The 21143-nt window shown below is 38.7% G+C and overlaps 1 protein-coding gene across 2 annotated transcripts in view; it reads right to left on the minus strand.

Annotated features, from left to right (window-relative positions):
- Positions 1 to 21143, minus strand: part of LOC137254635 (eukaryotic translation initiation factor 2 subunit 3) — a 62084-nt gene that overhangs the window by 1857 nt on the left and 39084 nt on the right. The window contains exons 3-4 of one of the 2 annotated variants that reach the window (XM_067792474.1): positions 4334 to 4570; positions 1635 to 1852 (exon numbers count right to left, since the gene is read on the minus strand). In XM_067792474.1, coding sequence (XP_067648575.1) covers positions 1635 to 1852; positions 4334 to 4570 — 455 coding nt within the window. The remainder of the gene's footprint in view (positions 1 to 1634; positions 1853 to 4333; positions 4571 to 21143) is intronic. The other variant, XM_067792480.1, reaches the window with a different exon arrangement.

Consider the following 21143-nt stretch of genomic DNA (forward strand, 5'->3'; position numbering starts at 1 on the left):
AATTATTGCGCTTTGCTTTGGAAGTTACTGTATTTTGAGCACTTTGGTGTGAAAAGAATTTATTATTTACAGAATAAAAGGTCTGGTGCCAATATTTCAGCGGTACTGGAAAAAATGGATCATGTGTACCATTTTTGTCTTATTACTACCCCAACATGAAGTATGTGGCCAAGCTCCAACTTTGCTTGTCAGCAGTTCATAATAATTTAATTTACGAATTTTTTGAAAGTTCTCGCTCCTAGATGCTCCATGGAGTACTCTGAAGGAGTATTCCGAGCTGAGTGAGTATTGCGAGCTAAAGTAGGTGATCCTGGCCTAGGATATCGCAATGTAAATTAGACGACATTTTTTATACTGTGACGAATATTAGCATCACTAAGCTGATACTCAATAAATAACCACGCAACAATAAAGAAACATGAAGCAGCCACTCGTATATACATGAACACATCAATCATCATTTACACACATATATAAAAGGCAACGAAGAGATAACTCACACACAGATGTAGTTGTTGTTGTTGTTGTTGTTGTAGCGATTAGTTACTCCCCGAAGGCTTTGGGGAGTGTTATCGATGTGATGGTCCTTTGTCGGATACAGATCCGATACGCTCCGGTAACACAGCACCATTAAGGTGCTGGCCCGACCATCTCGGGAACGATTTATATGGCCACATTAAACCTTCAGGCCATCCCTCCCTCCCCACCCCCAAGTTCCATGAGGAGCTTGGGGTCGCCAGAGCCTCGTCTGTTAGTGAAACGGGATTCGCCGCTCGAAGGTAAGGTTGACAATTGGGTTGGAGAAGCTATATATTGCGCTACACAACCCCTTGAATCCCACACAGATGTAGTCATCAGCCGAAGTTGTTCTCACACATGCACACTCATATATGTAGCACAATTTCCAAGCAGCAGATACAGCAGATAAGGCGGCCACCGTGGTGTGATGGTAGCGTGTTCCGCCGACCACACCGTATGCCCTGGGTTAGGACCCAAGGCAAAGCAACGTCAAAATTTTAGAAATAAGGTTTTTCAATTAGAAGAAAATTTTTCTAAGCGGGGTCGCCCCTCGGCAGTGTTTGGCAAGCGCTCCGAGTGTATTTCTGCCATGAAAAGCTCTCAGTGAAAACTCACCTGCCTTGCAGATGCCGTTCGGAGTCGGCATAAAACATGTAGGTCCCGTCCGGCCAATTTATAGGGAAAATCAAGAGGAGCACGACGCAAATTGGAAGAGAAGCTCGGCCTTTGATCTCTTCGGAGGTTATCGCGCTTTACATTTATTTATTTTATTTTTATTTAGATACAGCAGAAGGCGAAACGTCTAGATTTTGAGTGGAAATATGCGAATGAAGCGACGCAAGGTATAAAAGCAGCGCAAGCTGAGTAATTAGTAATCAGTTTGATTTAAACACGCAATAAGTTGTGAAGTATGCTCAAAGTAGTGTAATAAAGACCATTTCCCATTACTGAATATTGGAGTTATTTTTCAACAGTTTAACGATTCGAACGTTAGGAGAAGGTTTCAAATAAACGGAATTTTCCTAAATTCGTTACAATACCATCCATATCTCAAAAAAATTGGGGTGCACTTATTGGTTTGGAACTCCTGAAATAATAAATATAGCCATACTTACATCGATATTGTATTTTAGCTGAGCCGAAATTGGTATAATTGGTGCACCTTCAGCTACTGTGCCCTGCACAAATTTTGTTATTTCTTCGTATTGCTCTTTAGCTTGGCTCTCTTTTACCAAATCAATTTTATTTTGCAAAATTAAGATTTGTTTGAGCTTCATTATTTCAATAGCAGCCAAATGCTCAGAAGTTTGAGGTTGAGGGCAGGATTCGTTACCTTTAATATTAAAATAATAAAAACCATTACTTATTTAGCCCTTCATATGCTTACATAATGAGATATATTAATAACAATATTTCGGCGCTGAATATCTTCGGGGAAATTAGTTCCGAACATCTTTTTCAATTTGTGGTGTCTTGCTTTTCAATTTTACAAAGTTCTCTGAAATATGTGTCCGTCTTCATCATCGAAGCTCAAACTGATATTACTTTCGTTTTTTATAAATTATCGAAGGTCGAATGATGATGTATATAAGAAGGGCGGATGCAGATGGAGTAATACTTGATTTCCCTTGTTGCTCCCAATTTTCGTCAGTTATCGCGAAACAGGGATAACTGGTGTGACTTGCTACACAGCAGCCAAAAACGCCAATGGCATTAATGGCATTTTTATGCCCTCATGAAGGGCTTGTCAAACAACTGCCGAGTTTTGAAAAAAGAGTGTCGTGGATGTTATGTGGCCTGTTCTAATTCCAGTATTACTGTCCATAGTCAACAGTTCTGTTCCTGAAAATGGTATCACATATGTTAAAAATTCACAATCAGCCGTCTGCCACCACGCCTTAAGCTAATGTGGCGCTATTAAGCCAGCAACAACAACCGTTTCTAGGCAAGAAGAAACCTCAACAGTCCTTCTTTTTGAGCTTTAAGTGAGACCAATTTAACGCACCAATGGACCCCAAATCCTTGGTCTTACCCAACGAAGTGAATAAACTCTCTTTCTTCGACTTTTAGTGGCAAGAACCTATAAGACCTATTTTTGAATCAGAGAAAATAAAGCGTTATCATATCTGATGTGATGTTTCGGATGTATTTATTGAGAAGGTTGTGACATGAGAGTTCTAGAGCATAATTTTTGTTCAAAAGATTTTGTTTCTCAATTGGCTCTTTAGTCCAAAATGGTTCACCAAGAGTGATTCTTCTTCCTTGATCTTCCTTTAGACTTTACGCATTCTAAAAATATGATCAATAATGAAGTTATCAGGTCTGGAGTGGCATTAATAAGGTCTAATCAGCTCGTTGACGCGATCGTGCAGTTTTTGACACGCTACGCTCCATGTAACCTTATGTGTGATATCTTCCTCACGGATAAATTGACAGGCAATGATTTTGGAGCGTGATACGCCTACCCACCCGAAGATACTGGGCTCACGCCCCGGGCAAAGCAACATAAAAATTTGAGCAACAAGGTTTTCCAATTAGAAGAAAATTTTTCTAAGCGGGGTCGCCCTTTGGCAAGCACTCTGAGTGTGTTCTCAGTGAAAACGCATCTGCCTTGCAGATGTCGTTCGAAGTCGGCATAAAAAAAGTAGGTCCCCTCTCGGCAATATGTAGAAAAAAATTAAAGGAAGCCCAACGCAAATTGGAAGAGAAGCTCGGCTTTCTTTTGAGGTTATCACGCCTTACATTTTTCATTTTTTTATTTATTGAAGCAGTGCTTCGCCTCATCTAACAGGTTCGATAACTCACAAATTGTCATCGATATCCTCGAACGGAGGTCCATGGAGACTTGCAGGTTCAACAGGGTTGGATGAAAAGACATGAGCATTAGAGGCGTTGGTTCCACATTACAACTGAAAATATGGTTGGGATGCCCTGTGTGTTCAGCATTTCGTTTCTTTCCTTTATGGGTGTATTGTCGCTTTACAACCAAAAGTCCCATGGCAGCTCTGAGCGTGTTTTGACGGGTATTCGTAGCGCAAGAGCGAGCGTCACACCCAATATTTTAGAACGTCGTCCATGTCGTGAGTATGGTCGTCGAAAACTTGTTGTTGCTGTTGTAGCAGTTCTTCGCCCCATCCCATGGGTGCGACTACTCACAAATTGTCATCAATATCCTCTAGCGGGAGTTCAAAGAAACTTGCAGTTTCAACAGGGGGGTATTAGAAGCGTTGGTTCCACATTGCAACTGAAATGATGGATGGTGTCATGTAGGGACACGTTACAAGCAGGGCATACATTATGTATGTTAGGGTTGACTCACGTTTCCCTGGGGAGGTTGCTTTCTTCTACTGCGAGAGTATTTAACTTTAAGAAAGGGTTCCCCGGGCAATTCCTGGCATAGAGGTCCGACGCTTTTTTGTGGATATCTCCGAGGACCTTTTTGTCCTTTTTAACTTCATGCGGCTGTGTTCAGGTGTGGTATTTCCTCATAATGGCTTCTTAGGTCCCTGGGAGGCGGGACCTCTTCATTCAGGTGTCGAAGACTAAGTCGGTGATAGTGCAAAGGTACGCGGGGCGAAAAAAACTGGAAGGGCTAGGAAAATAGTTGTTAATTAACAGCATATAATGATTGTAGGATGTTGTACAAGTATGGTTTTGCTTGCACTGTAATATATTAGGGAATAGAACTGTTCAGTCGTTAGTTTGATGGGTTTGGTATAACTTCCTAAAGCAAAGTTTTACCGTGCATGCGTTTACGCATTAGGAAATTGTACTTCCATATATTCGCATTGAAATCTTACGTTATTCAACTTACCAGCAATTAACAATAGCGCAGCATCCATAACAGCAGCACCGTTCAACATTGTAGCCATAAGAATGTCGTGACCGGGGCAATCTACGAAGCTTACATGACGGACCAACTTGAAGCGACCCGAACATGACGGACGTGTACAAGGAAAACTATCATCTTTGCTGGAGCCATCAGATATGAAACAAGCCGGTCGTGGACATTTCGCGTTTTCACATTTATAAATTTTAGCATTGGCGTATCCTGTATTTTTTAGATTATATACAATTAAAATGACTATAAAACTATATCTAAACTTACTTAAATTTAATTAGAAGGACTATGACTGCAGAGTAGTTATAACCCATTCCTGAGTTTGGTGGCCGAAGATCACACAAAGAACTAACCAAACTGTATCGACTAGTTTGCATTGGCATAACGAATGCGATGAAAACGTCCCCTGCTAATGCACTTAGTGACTTGATGAAAATACCTAACTTCCCTATTATAATAAACAAGTAAGGAAGGCTAAGTTCGGGTGTAACCGAACATTATATACTCAGGAGAGCTTTGGAGACAAAATAAGGAAAAATCACCATGTAGGAAAATGAACCTAGGATAACCCTGGAATGTGTTTGTATGACTTGGGTATCAAATGGAAGGTATTAAAGAGTATTTGAAAAGGGAGTGGGCAATAGTTCTATAGGTGGACGCTTTTTCAAGATATCGCCAGAAAGGTGGGCCGGGGGTGACTCTAGAATGTGTTTGTACGATATGGGTATCAAATTAAAAGTATTAATGAGGGTTTTAAAAGGGAGTGGCCCTTAGTTGTATATGTGAAGGCGTTTTCGAGATATCGACCAAAATGTGGACCAGGGTGACCCAGAACATCATCTGTCGGGTACCGCTAATTTATTTATATATGTAATACCACGAACAGTATTCCTGCCATAATTCCAAGGGCTTTTGATTTCGCAGAACTTTTTCATTTTCTTCTACTTAATATGGTAGGTGTCACACCCATTTTGCAGTTTTTTCCAGTTATATTTTGCGTCAAAAAAAAACAATCCAATCACCATGTTTCATCCCTTTTTTCGTATTTGGTATAGAATTTTTTTATAGTCAAATTTCGTTCATTTTAAATAGCGATCTGAGATGAGTGCCCAGGAACTTACATACCAAATTTAATTAAGATAACTCAAAATTTATTCAAGTTATCGTGTTTACGGACGGAAGGACGGACATGGCTAAATTAATTTCTTTTTTCGCCCAGGTCATTTTGATATATAGATGTCTAAATCTATCTCGAATAGTTTATGCCGTTTCGGATTACCATTATGCGAACAAAATTAATATACTCTGTGAGATCTGCTCAGCTGAGTATAAAAAATAGGCTGCACTGAGACTTCAAAATATCTCTGAGCTAAAAAGCGGAAAAAATTAAGGCATATGAAAGTAAAAGAAAATTCATAGGAAAATCCGTATTGCGACTTCGTGATGCAATGGCTCCTACGCTCAGAATCGCACGGATCTTCGAGGTGTCCATAACGAACTGAACTCTTTGGGAAACAGGGAATCTATATGCTGAACCTTACTCAGAGATCTGGTTCACGGATGAATCAAAAATTTGAAACAGCAGCATTTTTCCAGAGCCCGTTTGTGAACTCAAAAAGGCACACACTAGGGAAACCATAAGTAACTGGGACACAAACCAGTTCAGAAATGCATCGCTCTGGCAAAGCAGAAACTCTTCCACCTAGTGGCGTGACTTTTAATCCCTTCGTGATATGGAGCAAAATATATTGAAATCCCCCACATACAGTAAAAAGCTGAAAGAACAGGTACAATTGATATAAGTATAGGCCTCAGTGCCTCGAGGCAAACAAGTGCGGTAAATGAGGACAATACGAAGTTCTTGCTGTCATACAAGAAACTAGCGGTGCATTCGCATCTTGGCGGTTACGTCATTATTGACGGATATGAATTTGAAACTGTGAAGAACTTCGTCTATCTGGAAACCGGCATTAACAGCGAAAACAATGTCAGCTTAGAAATTAAGCGGAGAATAACTCTTGTCAACAAGTGCTACTTTGGACCGAGTAGGCAATTGAGAAGCAAAGTCCTCTCTCGACAAAAAAACACATCAGTATCTACAAGTTGCTCATCATACCTGTCCTGATAGATGGCTGGGAATCATGAACGGTGCAGACAGAAGATGAGATTAAGTGTTCGAGAGAAAAGCGCACCGGATGATTTATGGTCATCTCCGTGATGCCGACGGCGAGTAGTGCAGCGAATAAAAGCCCAAAGGCTTCGCTGGCTTGGTCACGTTATGCAATAGACACCGAAACAAAGGAAAGGGGAGACTTCCACTCAGTTGGGACAAAACGGTGGAGGAAGACTTGACCATCCTTGGTGATCACAATCGGCTTCAGTTATCGCGAAACAGGAATAGATGGCGTAACTTGTTACAAATCAGCCAACTTCGCATAGCGCCAATTATTGATGACGATGTTGATGTTGCTGACGAAGATAATTCTAGCGGAAGAGCTAAACTGCAATTGTACAATCCATTTAAAGAGCGTGTTGTCACTATTGAACCGAGCGAAGTGTCGTCAGTTCTGCTCTGGATAAAGAGGCGAAAAAGATCTACATGCGGTAAGCAAGGACAACGCGAAGTACTAGCTGTCATCAGACACTATGCCAACCTATATCCTATTTGAGTTCAATGTATGGTTTAGATATGGTATTGTCATAAAGAGTTTGTGGGACGCAAAAGCTAAGCAAAAGTTGAGATAGTTTTAACATATAGCGCGCTTCTCTTTCAAAATTGAAGGAGGGAAAATGACATTACTCACGCATATTCATACATGTATATTGCTAAATAACCAACTATGTGATACAGAAACGAGACATTTATATAACTAGACCTTAGGAGAAATATGCAAACGAGGCAACTGAGAGTATAAAAGCAACGCAGGCTGAGTAATAGTCAATCAGTTTGATTTTAACACGCAATAAGTTATGTACGCGAGTAATTTAATTATGAAGTACTACAGTAGTCGCTCACAAATTAGAACCTTTAGTAATTAGAATGTCCACAAATTAGAATCAACTTTCTCAATACATTACACGATCTGAAATTAGAATCGAAAATTCCAATTTCTCAGCGGATTTTGTTTTTTTGTTGCAAAATAGACATAAAACATAAAATGGGGAATCCCCAATTTATTAATGTTACGCTCGGTAGTCATTGGATTTTCGTCGCGGTTCTGTACAGTTTTTGTGTGAAATTCGATACGAGTGTACGTGGTTTGGCATTGTTTGTTTAAAAGTAAAAGCAATTCGTTGAAATGCGAAATAAACGTAAGAAACATACTTTGTCCCTGGAAACCAATGTTCAGATCTTGGAAAAGCTTGACAGAGGTGTTCAAGTGAAGCGGTTAACCATAGAATTTGATGTGGCGCCATCTGCAATCAGCTATATCAATTCGAATAAATCATCAATTTTAAACGCTGCTTCTAATACCTATCATGAGGTTAACAAAAATCAATGCACATCGCTGAATATTAGTTATGAAGTTTTTCACTCATTTTTGGCCTTTTTAGTATTTCTATCGATTTTTTATGTATTTTTAATGAAAAAATATATTTATTGTATTTGGAGTTTTTGTTTTTTTTTTTATCTTTTTTTAATTTAACGTATGATATGTATTGTGCTAGATTATTACCTTATGTTTTCTCGTTTTTATGAACAAAATTGAATAAGACAATTTCATTGTTGTTTTTTTAATGCAATTTGACTTAATTTTTAAGGTTTTATACAAATAAAAAAACGTTCAGGAATTAGAATTTTTCAGAAATTAGAATCACCCTAAAAACAAAGTGGTTCTAATTTGTGAGCGTCTACTGTACTACCAAAGTAATGGTGCAATCAAAAGAACATTTTACTATACTGAATATTTGAGTTATTTATTCGAAAGCATTTTTCTCCATTTTTCGAAATTTCAATCATTTTTTCTGTATGTGGACGTGGTCGCCAACCGATTCCATTTATTTGCACAAAGCATATATTAGACTGGGTCGATTTATTAACCGATATCGCGCCATCGATTTTTTGATAGGATTTGGGCTCAGGAAAAAAAGTTCCACTACGCATACCCAAAAAAATAATTTTCGAGTGTGCGAAATTTCATTTTTTTTTTTACTTTTTTTCGATTCGATTTTTAAGGTTTTTTTCATGACCTACTAAAAAAATTTTCATTTGATTGTAAAATTTTCACGTATACCCTGTCCGTTCCAAAAATGTCCGCTAAAAACGTTGTCGATGAAAAAAACCTTAAATATCAAAGTCGAAAAAAGTTACAAAAATTAAATTTCGCAGGTTCAAAAATTATTTTTTTGGGTATGCGTAGTGGAACTTTTTTTCCTGAGCCCAAATCCTATCGAAAAATCGATGGCGCGATATCGGTTAACTTTCGTCCATACAAATAGACCCTCCCACCCTAGCATATATATATGGCTGATTCTCCGCAAACTCTCAGTTTTGTGAGTGCAAAATTGAAAAAAATTAACGTGCAAGTTTTGAATATTTTTTGATATTTTAAAGTTCATTTATACTTGTAAAATGGACTGTCAAAGTGGCCAAGCTTATAGTATAAACTTATAGATTTGACAGGTAAATCTCTGAAATTCGTTTCCACGGTTGTAACATTAGTAACAATCGATATAAAACAAGGAAGGAAGGCTAAGTTCGGGTGTAACCGAACATTACATACTCAGTTGAGAGCTGTGGAGACAAAGTAAGGGAAAATCACCATGTTGTAAAAAGAACCTAGGGTAACCCTGGAATGTGTTTGTATGACATGTGTATCAAATGGAAGGTATTAAAGAGTACTTTAAGAGGAAGTGGGCCATAGTTCCATAGATGGACGCCATTTAAGGATATCGCCATAAAGGACCAGGCCTGACTCCAGAATTTGTTTGTACGATATGGGTATCAAATGAAATTTGTTAATGATAATTTTAAAAGGGAGTGGGCCTAAGTTCTATAGGTGGACGCTTTTTCGAGATATCGCCATAAAGGTGGACCACGGGTGACTAGAATTTATTTTGTACGATATGAGTATCAAATGAAAGGTGTTAATGAGTATTTTAAGAGGGCGTGGGCCTTAGTTCTATATGTGGACGCCTTTTCGAGATATCGCCATAAAGGTGGACCAGGGGTGACTCTAGAATTTGTTTGTACTATATGGGTATCAAATGAAAGGTGTTAATGAATACTTTAAAAGGGAGTAGGCCTTAGTTCTATAGGTGGACGCCTTTTCGGAATAACGTTATAAAAGTGGACCAGGGTTGACTCTAGAATGCGTTTATACAATATGGGTATCAAACGAAAGGTGTTAATAAGTGTTTTAAAAGGGAGTGGGCCTTAGTTCTATGGGTGGACGCTTTTTAGGGATATCGCCATAAACGTGGACCAGGGGTGACTCTAGAATGCGTTTGTACAATATGGGTATCAAATGAAAGGCATTAAGGAGTATTTTAAGAGGGTGTGGGCCTTAGTTCTATATGTGGACGCCTTTTCGAGATATCTCCATAAAGGTGGACCAGGGGTGACTCTAAAATTTATTTGTACTTTATGGGTATCAAATCAAAGGTTTTAATGAATATTTTAAAAGGAAGTAGGCCTTAGTTCTATAGGTGGACGCCTTTTCGGAATATCGTTATAAAAGTGGACCAGGGTTGACTCTAGAATGCGTTTATACAATATGGGTATCAAACGAAAGGTGTTAATAAGTGTTTTAAAAGGGAGTGGGCCTTAGTTCTATGGGTGGACGCTTTTTAGGGATATCGCCATAAACGTGGACCAGGGGTGACTCTAGAATGCGTTTGTACAATATGGGTATCAAATGAAAGGTGTTAATGAGTATTTTAAGAGGGTGTGGGCCTTAGTTCTATATGTGGACGCCTTTTCGAGATATCTCCATAAAGGTGGACCAGGGGTGACTCTAGAATTTATTTGTACTTTATGGGTATCAAATCAAAGGTGTTAATGAATATTTTAAAAGGGAGTAGGCCTTAGTTCTATAGGTGGACGCCTTTTCGGAATATCGTTATAAAAGTGGACCAGGGTTGACTCTAGAATGCGTTTATACAATATGGGTATCAAACGAAAGGTGTTAATAAGTGTTTTAAAAGGGAGTGGGCCTTAGTTCTATATGTGGACGCCTTTTCGAGATATCTCCATAAAGGTGGACCAGGGGTGACTCTAAAATTTATTTGTACTTTATGGGTATCAAATCAAAGGTTTTAATGAATATTTTAAAAGGAAGTAGGCCTTAGTTCTATAGGTGGACGCCTTTTCGGAATATCGTTATAAAAGTGGACCAGGGTTGACTCTAGAATGCGTTTATACAATATGGGTATCAAACGAAAGGTGTTAATAAGTGTTTTAAAAGGGAGTGGGCCTTAGTTCTATGGGTGGACGCTTTTTAGGGATATCGCCATAAACGTGGACCAGGGGTGACTCTAGAATGCGTTTGTACAATATGGGTATCAAATGAAAGGTGTTAATGAGGGTTTTAAAAGGGAGTGGCCCTTAGTTGTATATGTTAAGGCGTTTTCGAGATATCGACCAAAATGTGGACCAGGGTGATCCAGAACATTATCTGTCTGGTACCGCTAATTTATTTATATATGTAATACCACGAACAGTATTCCTTCCAGGATTCCAAGGGCTTTTGATTTCGCCCTGCAAAACTTTTTCATTTTCTTCTACTTAATATGGTAGGTGTCACACCCATTTTACCAAGTTTTTTTCCAAAGTTATATTTTGCGTCAATAGACCAATACAATTACCATGTTTCATTCCTTTTTTCGTATTTGGTATATAATTATGGCATTTTTTTCATTTTTCGTAATTTTCGATATGGAAAAAGTGGGCGTGGTCATAGTCGGATTTCGGCCATTTTTAACACCAATACAAAGTGAGTTCAGATAAGTACGTGAACTGAGTTTAGTAAAGATATATCGATTTTTGCTCAAGTTATCGTGTTAACGGCCGAGCGGAAGGACAGACGGTCGACTGTGTATAAAAACTGGGCGTGGCTTCAACCGATTTCGCCCTTTTTCACACAAAACAGTTATCGTCCAAGAATATAAGCCTCTACCAAATTTCACAAGGATTGGCCAATTTTTGTTCGACTTATGGCATTAAAAGTATCCTAGACAAATTAAATGGAAAAGGGCGGAGCCACGCCCATTTTGAAATTTTCTTTTATTTTTGTATTTTGTTGCAACATATCATTACTGGAGTTGAATGTTGACATAATTTACTTATATACTGTAAATATATTAGTTTTTCTTTTAAAATTTGAATTTAAAAAAATTTTTTTTTAAAAAGTGGGCGTGGTCGTTCTCCGATTTTGCTAATTTTTATTAGGCAGACATATAGTAATAAGAGTAACGTTGCTGCCAAATTTCATCATGATATCTTCAACGACTGCCAAATTACAGCTTGCAAAACTTCTAAATTACCTTCTTTTAAAAGTGGGCGGTGCAACGCCCATTGTCCAAAATTTTACTAGTTTTCTATTCTGCGTCATAAGTTCTACTCACCTACCAAGTTTCATCGCTTAATCCATATTTGATAATGAATTATCGCACTTTTTCGATTTTTCGATATCGAAAAAGTGGGCGTGGTTATTGTCCGATATCGTTCATTTTAAATAGCGATCTGAGAGGAGTGCCCAGGAACCTACATACCAAATTTCATCAAGATACCTCAAAATTTACTCAAGTTATCGTGTTAACGGACAGACGGACGGACGGACGGACGGACGGACATGGCTCAATCGAATTTTTTTTCGATACTGATGATTTTGATATATGGAAGTCTATATCATATATGTACAACCAACCGTTATGCAATCAAAGTTAATATACTCTGTGAGCTCTGCTCAACTGAGTATAAAAATACATTACAGGACATAGTTAACATTCTTCGCTTTATTTATATAAAAGTTTAATAATATTTAACCAAAATCAAGTAATTTTTCTATGTTATTTGGTGTTTCCAGTTTAACCTTGACTAACTTTATTAAAAACAAGTAAGGAAGGTTAAGTTCGGGTGTAACCGAACATTACATACTCAGTTGAGAGCTATGGTGACAATATAAGGGAAAATAACCATGTAGGAAAATGAACCGAGGGTAACCCTGGAATGTGATTGTATGACATGTGTATCAAATGAAAGGTATTAAAGAGTATTTTATGAGGGAGAGGGAGTTCTATAGGTGGACGCCATTTAGGGATATCGTCATAAAGGTGGATCAGGGTTGACTCTAGAATGTGTTTGTACAATATGGGTATCAAATGAAAGGTTTTAATCAGTATTTTAAAAGGGAGTGACCCTTAGTTCCATAGGTGGACGCCGTTTCGAGATATCGCCATAAAGGTGGACCAGGGGTGACCCTAGAATGTGTTTGTACGATATGGGTATCAAATTAAAGGTATTAATGAGGGTTTTAAAAGGGAGTGGTGGTAGTTGTAGAGGTGGTCGCCTTTTCGAGATATCGGCATAAAGGTGGACCAGGGGTGACTCTAGAATGTGTTTGTACAATATGGGTATCAAACGAAAGGTGTTAATGAGTATTTTGAAAAGGAGTGATCCTTAGTTCCATAGGTGGACGCCGTTTCGAGATATCGCCATAAAGGTGGACCAGGGGTGTCTCTAGAATGTGTTTGCACAATATGGGTATCAAACGAAAGGTGTTAATGAGGCTTTTAAAAGAGAGTGGTGGAAGTTGTATAGGTGGTCGCCTTTTCGAGATATCGGCATAAAGGTGGACCAGGGGTGACTCTAGAATGCGTTTGTGCAATATGGGTATCAAATGAAAGGTGTTAATGAGTATTTTAAAATGGAGTGGGCCTTAGTTCTATAGGTGGACGCCTTTTCGAGATATCGCCATAAAGGTGGACCATGGGTGACTCTAGAATGTGTTTCTGCGATATGGCTATCAAATTAAAGGTACTAATGAGGGTTTTAAAAGGGAGTGGTGATAGTTGTATAGGTGGCCGCCTTTTCGAGATATCGGCATAAATGTGGACCAGGGGTGAGTCTAGAATTTGTTTGTACGATATGGGTATCAAATGAAAGGTGTTAATGAGTGTTTTAAAAGCAGGGATGCACCTTCACGTTAAGCTAATCGTTTATCAAAAAATGTCCACCGTTTCCGTTGAAACACTTCGAAATATTATCGATAAAGAAATTATCAAGATAAATTGTATCTCGTTTTTAACCGAAACGAAAAGCTTTCGTTAACGTTAAAAACGTTAACAAAAACGTGATACATTATGTTCGAATTGTGCTGGCAATGCTATAGCCATGGTGAAGCCGTAAGGTGGTAACAAAATGTAATGACTCCGCCATCAATCAGCTTTGCCAGCATAGTTTGAAATTAATAATCAACATAAACGATTTGATTTCGTTTTGATATGGCAGAAAACGAAACAAAATCATTTCGTTAATTTGACGTTCTTAACGTTAATAAACGAAACGAAATGACTTTGTTTCGTTTATTAACGTTAATTATCGTAACGAAATGATATCGGTTCGTTGGTTAAGCATGCCTGTTTAAAGGGGAGTGATCCTTAGTTCCATAGGTGGACGCCGTTTCGAGATATCGCCATAAAGGTGGACCAGGGGTGACCCAAGAATTTGTTTGTACGATATGGGTATCAAATGAAAGGGGTTAAGGAGCATTTTAAAAGGGAGTGGGCCTTAGTTCTATAGGTGGACGCCTTTTCGAGATATCGCTAGGAACCTACATACCAAATTTCATCAAGATACCTCAAAATTTACTCAAGTTATCGTGTTAACGGACAGACGGACGGACGGACGGACGGACGGACGGACATGGCTCAATCGAATTTTTTTTCGATACTGATGATTTTGATATATGGAAGTCTATATCTATCTCGATTCCTTTATACCTGTACAACCAACCGTTATGCAATCAAAGTTAATATACTCTGTGAGCTCTGCTCAACTGAGTATAAAAATACATTACAGAACATAGTTAACATTCTTCGCTTTATTTATATAAAAGTTTAATAATATTTAACCAAAATCAAGTAATTTTTCTATGTTATTTGGTGTTTCCAGTTTAACCTTGACTAACTTTATTAAAAACAAGTAAGGAAGGTTAAGTTCGGGTGTAACCGAACATTACATACTCAGTTGAGAGCTATGGTGACAATATAAGGGAAAATAACCATGTAGGAAAATGAACCGAGGGTAACCCTGGAATGTGATTGTATGACATGTGTATCAAATGAAAGGTATTAAAGAGTATTTTATGAGGGAGAGGGCCACAGTTCTATAGGTGGACGCCATTTAGGGATATCGTCATAAAGGTGGATCAGGGTTGACTCTAGAATGTGTTTGTACAATATGGGTATCAAATGAAAGGTTTTAATCAGTATTTTAAAAGGGAGTGACCCTTAGTTCCATAGGTGGACGCCGTTTCGAGATATCGCCATAAAGGTGGACCAGGGGTGACCCTAGAATGTGTTTGTACGATATGGGTATCAAATTAAAGGTATTAATGAGGGTTTTAAAAGGGAGTGGTGGTAGTTGTATAGGTGGTCGCCTTTTCGAAATATCGGCATAAAGGTGGACCAGGGGTGACTCTAGAATGTGTTTGTACGATATGGGTATCAAATTAAAGGTATTAATGAGGCTTTTAAAAGGGAGTGGTGGCAGTTGTATAGGTGGTCGCCTTTTCGAGATATCGGCATAAGGGTGGACCAGGGGTGACTCTAGAATGCGTTTGTACAATATGGGTATCAAACGAAAGGTGTTAATGAGTATTTTAAAAGGGAGTGGGCCTTAGTTCTATAGGTGGACGCCTTTTCGAGATATCGCCATAAAGGTGGACCAAGGGTGACTCTAGAATGTGTTTGCACAATATGGGTATCAAACGAAAGGTGTTAATGAGGCTTTTAAAAGGGAGTGGTGGCAGTTGTATAGGTGGTCGCCTTTTCGAGATATCGGCATAAGGGTGGACCAGGGGTGACTCTAGAATGCGTTTGTACAATATGGGTATCAAACGAAAGGTGTTAATGAGTATTTTAAAAGGGAGTGGGCCTTAGTTCTATAGGTGGACGCCTTTTCGAGATATCGCCATAAAGGTGGACCAAGGGTGACTCTAGAATGTGTTTGCACAATATGGACATCAAACGAAAGGTGTTAATGAGTATTTTAAAAGGGTGTGGGGCTTAGTTCTATAGGTGGACGCCTTTTCGAGATATCGCCATAAAGGTGGACCAGGGGTGACTCTAGAATGTGTTTGTACGATATGGGTCTCAAATTAAAGGTATTAATGAGGGTTTTAAAAGGGAGTGGTGGTATTTGTATAGGTGGTCGCCTTTTCGAGATATCGGCATAAAGGTGGACCAGGGGTGACTCTAGAATGCGTTTGTGCAATATGGGTATCAAACGAAAGGTGTTAATGAGTATTTTAAAATGGAGTGGGCCTTAGTTCTATAGGTGGACGCCTTTTCGAGATATCGCCATAAAGGTGGACCATGGGTGACTCTAGAATGTGTTTCTGCGATATGGCTATCAAATTAAAGGTACTAATGAGGGTTTTAAAAGGGAGTGGTGATAGTTGTATAGGTGGCCGGCTTTTCGAGATATCGGCATAAATGTGGACCAGGAGTGACTCTAGAATTTGTTTGTACGATATGGGTATCAAATGAAAGGTGTTAATGAGTGTTTTAAAAGCAGGGATGCACCTTAACGTTAAGCTAATCGTTTATCAAAAAATGTCCACCGTTTCCGTTGAAACACTTCGAAATATTATCGATAAAGAAATTATCAAGATAAATTGTACTCGTTTTTAACCGAAACGAAAAGCTTTCGTTAACGTTAAAAACGTTAACAAAAACGTGATACTTTATGTTCGAATTGTGCTGGCAATACTATAGCCATGGTGAAGCCGTAAGGTGGTAACAAAATGTAATGACTCCGCCATCAATCAGCTTTGCCAGCATAGTTTGAAATTAATAATCAACATAAACGATTTGATTTCGTTTTGATATGGCAGAAAACGAAACAAAATCATTTCGTTAATTTGACGTTTTTAACGTTAATAAACGAAACGAAATGACTTTGTTTCGTTTATTAACGTTAATTATCGTAACGAAATGATATCGGTTCGTTGGTTAAGCATGCCTGTTTAAAGGGGAGTGATCCTTAGTTCCATAGGTGGACGCCGTTTCGAGATATCGCCATAAAGGTGGACCAGGGGTGTCTCTAGAATGTGTTTGCACAATATGGGTATCAAACGAAAGGTGTTAATGAGGCTTTTAAAAGAGAGTGGTGGAAGTTGTATAGGTGGTCGCCTTTTCGAGATATCGGCATAAAGGTGGACCAGGGGTGACTCTAGAATGCGTTTGTGCAATATGGGTATCAAATGAAAGGTGTTAATGAGTATTTTAAAATGGAGTGGGCCTTAGTTCTATAGGTGGACGCCTTTTCGAGATATCGCCATAAAGGTGGACCATGGGTGACTCTAGAATGTGTTTCTGCGATATGGCTATCAAATTAAAGGTACTAATGAGGGTTTTAAAAGGGAGTGGTGATAGTTGTATAGGTGGCCGCCTTTTCGAGATATCGGCATAAATGTGGACCAGGGGTGAGTCTAGAATTTGTTTGTACGATATGGGTATCAAATGAAAGGTGTTAATGAGTGTTTTAAAAGCAGGGATGCACCTTCACGTTAAGCTAATCGTTTATCAAAAAATGTCCACCGTTTCCGTTGAAACACTTCGAAATATTATCGATAAAGAAATTATCAAGATAAATTGTATCTCGTTTTTAACCGAAACGAAAAGCTTTCGTTAACGTTAAAAACGTTAACAAAAACGTGATACATTATGTTCGAATTGTGCTGGCAATGCTATAGCCATGGTGAAGCCGTAAGGTGGTAACAAAATGTAATGACTCCGCCATCAATCAGCTTTGCCAGCATAGTTTGAAATTAATAATCAACATAAACGATTTGATTTCGTTTTGATATGGCAGAAAACGAAACAAAATCATTTCGTTAATTTGACGTTCTTAACGTTAATAAACGAAACGAAATGACTTTGTTTCGTTTATTAACGTTAATTATCGTAACGAAATGATATCGGTTCGTTGGTTAAGCATGCCTGTTTAAAGGGGAGTGATCCTTAGTTCCATAGGTGGACGCCGTTTCGAGATATCGCCATAAAGGTGGACCAGGGGTGACCCAAGAATTTGTTTGTACGATATGGGTATCAAATGAAAGGGGTTAAGGAGCATTTTAAAAGGGAGTGGGCCTTAGTTCTATAGGTGGACGCCTTTTCGAGATATCGCTAGGAACCTACATACCAAATTTCATCAAGATACCTCAAAATTTACTCAAGTTATCGTGTTAACGGACAGACGGACGGACGGACGGACGGACGGACGGACATGGCTCAATCGAATTTTTTTTCGATACTGATGATTTTGATATATGGAAGTCTATATCTATCTCGATTCCTTTATACCTGTACAACCAACCGTTATGCAATCAAAGTTAATATACTCTGTGAGCTCTGCTCAACTGAGTATAAAAATACATTACAGAACATAGTTAACATTCTTCGCTTTATTTATATAAAAGTTTAATAATATTTAACCAAAATCAAGTAATTTTTCTATGTTATTTGGTGTTTCCAGTTTAACCTTGACTAACTTTATTAAAAACAAGTAAGGAAGGTTAAGTTCGGGTGTAACCGAACATTACATACTCAGTTGAGAGCTATGGTGACAATATAAGGGAAAATAACCATGTAGGAAAATGAACCGAGGGTAACCCTGGAATGTGATTGTATGACATGTGTATCAAATGAAAGGTATTAAAGAGTATTTTATGAGGGAGAGGGCCACAGTTCTATAGGTGGACGCCATTTAGGGATATCGTCATAAAGGTGGATCAGGGTTGACTCTAGAATGTGTTTGTACAATATGGGTATCAAATGAAAGGTTTTAATCAGTATTTTAAAAGGGAGTGACCCTTAGTTCCATAGGTGGACGCCGTTTCGAGATATCGCCATAAAGGTGGACCAGGGGTGACCCTAGAATGTGTTTGTACGATATGGGTATCAAATTAAAGGTATTAATGAGGGTTTTAAAAGGGAGTGGTGGTAGTTGTATAGGTGGTCGCCTTTTCGAAATATCGGCATAAAGGTGGACCAGGGGTGACTCTAGAATGTGTTTGTACGATATGGGTATCAAATTAAAGGTATTAATGAGGCTTTTAAAAGGGAGTGGTGGCAGTTGTATAGGTGGTCGCCTTTTCGAGATATCGGCATAAGGGTGGACCAGGGGTGACTCTAGAATGCGTTTGTACAATATGGGTATCAAACGAAAGGTGTTAATGAGTATTTTAAAAGGGAGTGGGCCTTAGTTCTATAGGTGGACGCCTTTTCGAGATATCGCCATAAAGGTGGACCAAGGGTGACTCTAGAATGTGTTTGCACAATATGGGTATCAAACGAAAGGTGTTAATGAGGCTTTTAAAAGGGAGTGGTGGCAGTTGTATAGGTGGTCGCCTTTTCGAGATATCGGCATAAGGGTGGACCAGGGGTGACTCTAGAATGCGTTTGTACAATATGGGTATCAAACGAAAGGTGTTAATGAGTATTTTAAAAGGGAGTGGGCCTTAGTTCTATAGGTGGACGCCTTTTCGAGATATCGCCATAAAGGTGGACCAAGGGTGACTCTAGAATGTGTTTGCACAATATGGACATCAAACGAAAGGTGTTAATGAGTATTTTAAAAGGGTGTGGGGCTTAGTTCTATAGGTGGACGCCTTTTCGAGATATCGCCATAAAGGTGGACCAGGGGTGACTCTAGAATGTGTTTGTACGATATGGGTCTCAAATTAAAGGTATTAATGAGGGTTTTAAAAGGGAGTGGTGGTATTTGTATAGGTGGTCGCCTTTTCGAGATATCGGCATAAAGGTGGACCAGGGGTGACTCTAGAATGCGTTTGTGCAATATGGGTATCAAACGAAAGGTGTTAATGAGTATTTTAAAATGGAGTGGGCCTTAGTTCTATAGGTGGACGCCTTTTCGAGATATCGCCATAAAGGTGGACCATGGGTGACTCTAGAATGTGTTTCTGCGATATGGCTATCAAATTAAAGGTACTAATGAGGGTTTTAAAAGGGAGTGGTGATAGTTGTATAGGTGGCCGGCTTTTCGAGATATCGGCATAAATGTGGACCAGGAGTGACTCTAGAATTTGTTTGTACGATATGGGTATCAAATGAAAGGTGTTAATGAGTGTTTTAAAAGCAGGGATGCACCTTAACGTTAAGCTAATCGTTTATCAAAAAATGTCCACCGTTTCCGTTGAAACACTTCGAAATATTATCGATAAAGAAATTATCAAGATAAATTGTACTCGTTTTTAACCGAAACGAAAAGCTTTCGTTAACGTTAAAAACGTTAACAAAAACGTGATACTTTATGTTCGAATTGTGCTGGCAATACTATAGCCATGGTGAAGCCGTAAGGTGGTAACAAAATGTAATGACTCCGCCATCAATCAGCTTTGCCAGCATAGTTTGAAATTAATAATCAACATAAACGATTTGATTTCGTTTTGATATGGCAGAAAACGAAACAAAATCATTTCGTTAATTTGACGTTTTTAACGTTAATAAACGAAACGAAATGACTTTGTTTCGTTTATTAACGTTAATTATCGTAACGAAATGATATCGGTTCGTTGGTTAAGCATGCCTGTTTAAAGGGGAGTGATCCTTAGTTCCATAGGTGGACGCCGTTTCGAGATATCGCCGTAAAGGTGGACCAGGGGTGACCCAAGAATTTGTTTGTACGATATGGGTATCAAATGAAAGGGGTTAATGAGCATTTTAAAAGGGAGTGGGCCTTAGTTCTATAGGTGGACGCCTTTTCGAGATATCGCCATAAAGGTGGACCAGGGGTGACTCTAGAATGTGTTTGTACGATATGGGTATCAAATGAAAGGTGTTAATGAGTCTTTTTAAAAGGGAGTGGGCCTTAGTTCTATAGGTGGTCGCCTTTTCGAGATATCGGCATAAATGTGGAGCAGGGGTGACTCTAGAATATGTTTGTACGATATGGGTATCAAATGAAAGGTATTAATGAGGGTTTTAAAAGGGAGTGGTGGTAGTTGTATATGTGAAGGCGTTTTCCAGATATCGACCAAAATGTGGACCAGGGTGACCCAGAACATCATCTTTTGGATACCGCTAATTTATTTATATATATAATACCACGAACAGTATTCCTGCCAAGATTTCAAGGGTTTTTTTATTTCGCCCTGCAGAACTTTTTCATTTCATTCTACTTAATATGGTAGGTGTCACACCCATTTTACAAAGTTTTTTTCTAAAGTTATATTTTGCGTCAATAAACCAATCCAAATACCATGTTTCATCCCTTTTTTCGTATTTGGTATAGAATTATGGCATTTTTTTCGTTTTTGGTAATTTTCGATATCGAAAAAGTGGGCGTGGTCATAGTCGGATTTCGGCCATTTTTTACAACAAAGTGAGTGCAGATAAGTATGTGAACTGAGTTTAGTAAAGATATATCGATTTTTGCTCAAGTTATCGTGTTAACGGCCGAGCGGAAGGACAGACGGTCGACTGTGTATAAAAAATGGGCGTGGCTTCAACCGATTTCGCCCTTTTTCACAGAAATAAGTTATCGTCCCAGAATCTAAGCCCCTACCAAATTTCACCAGGATTGGTAAATTTGTGT

The sequence above is a fragment of the Eurosta solidaginis genome, chromosome 1, assembly GCF_040869045.1.
Source record: "Eurosta solidaginis isolate ZX-2024a chromosome 1, ASM4086904v1, whole genome shotgun sequence".
Lineage (NCBI taxonomy): Eukaryota > Metazoa > Arthropoda > Insecta > Diptera > Tephritidae > Eurosta > Eurosta solidaginis.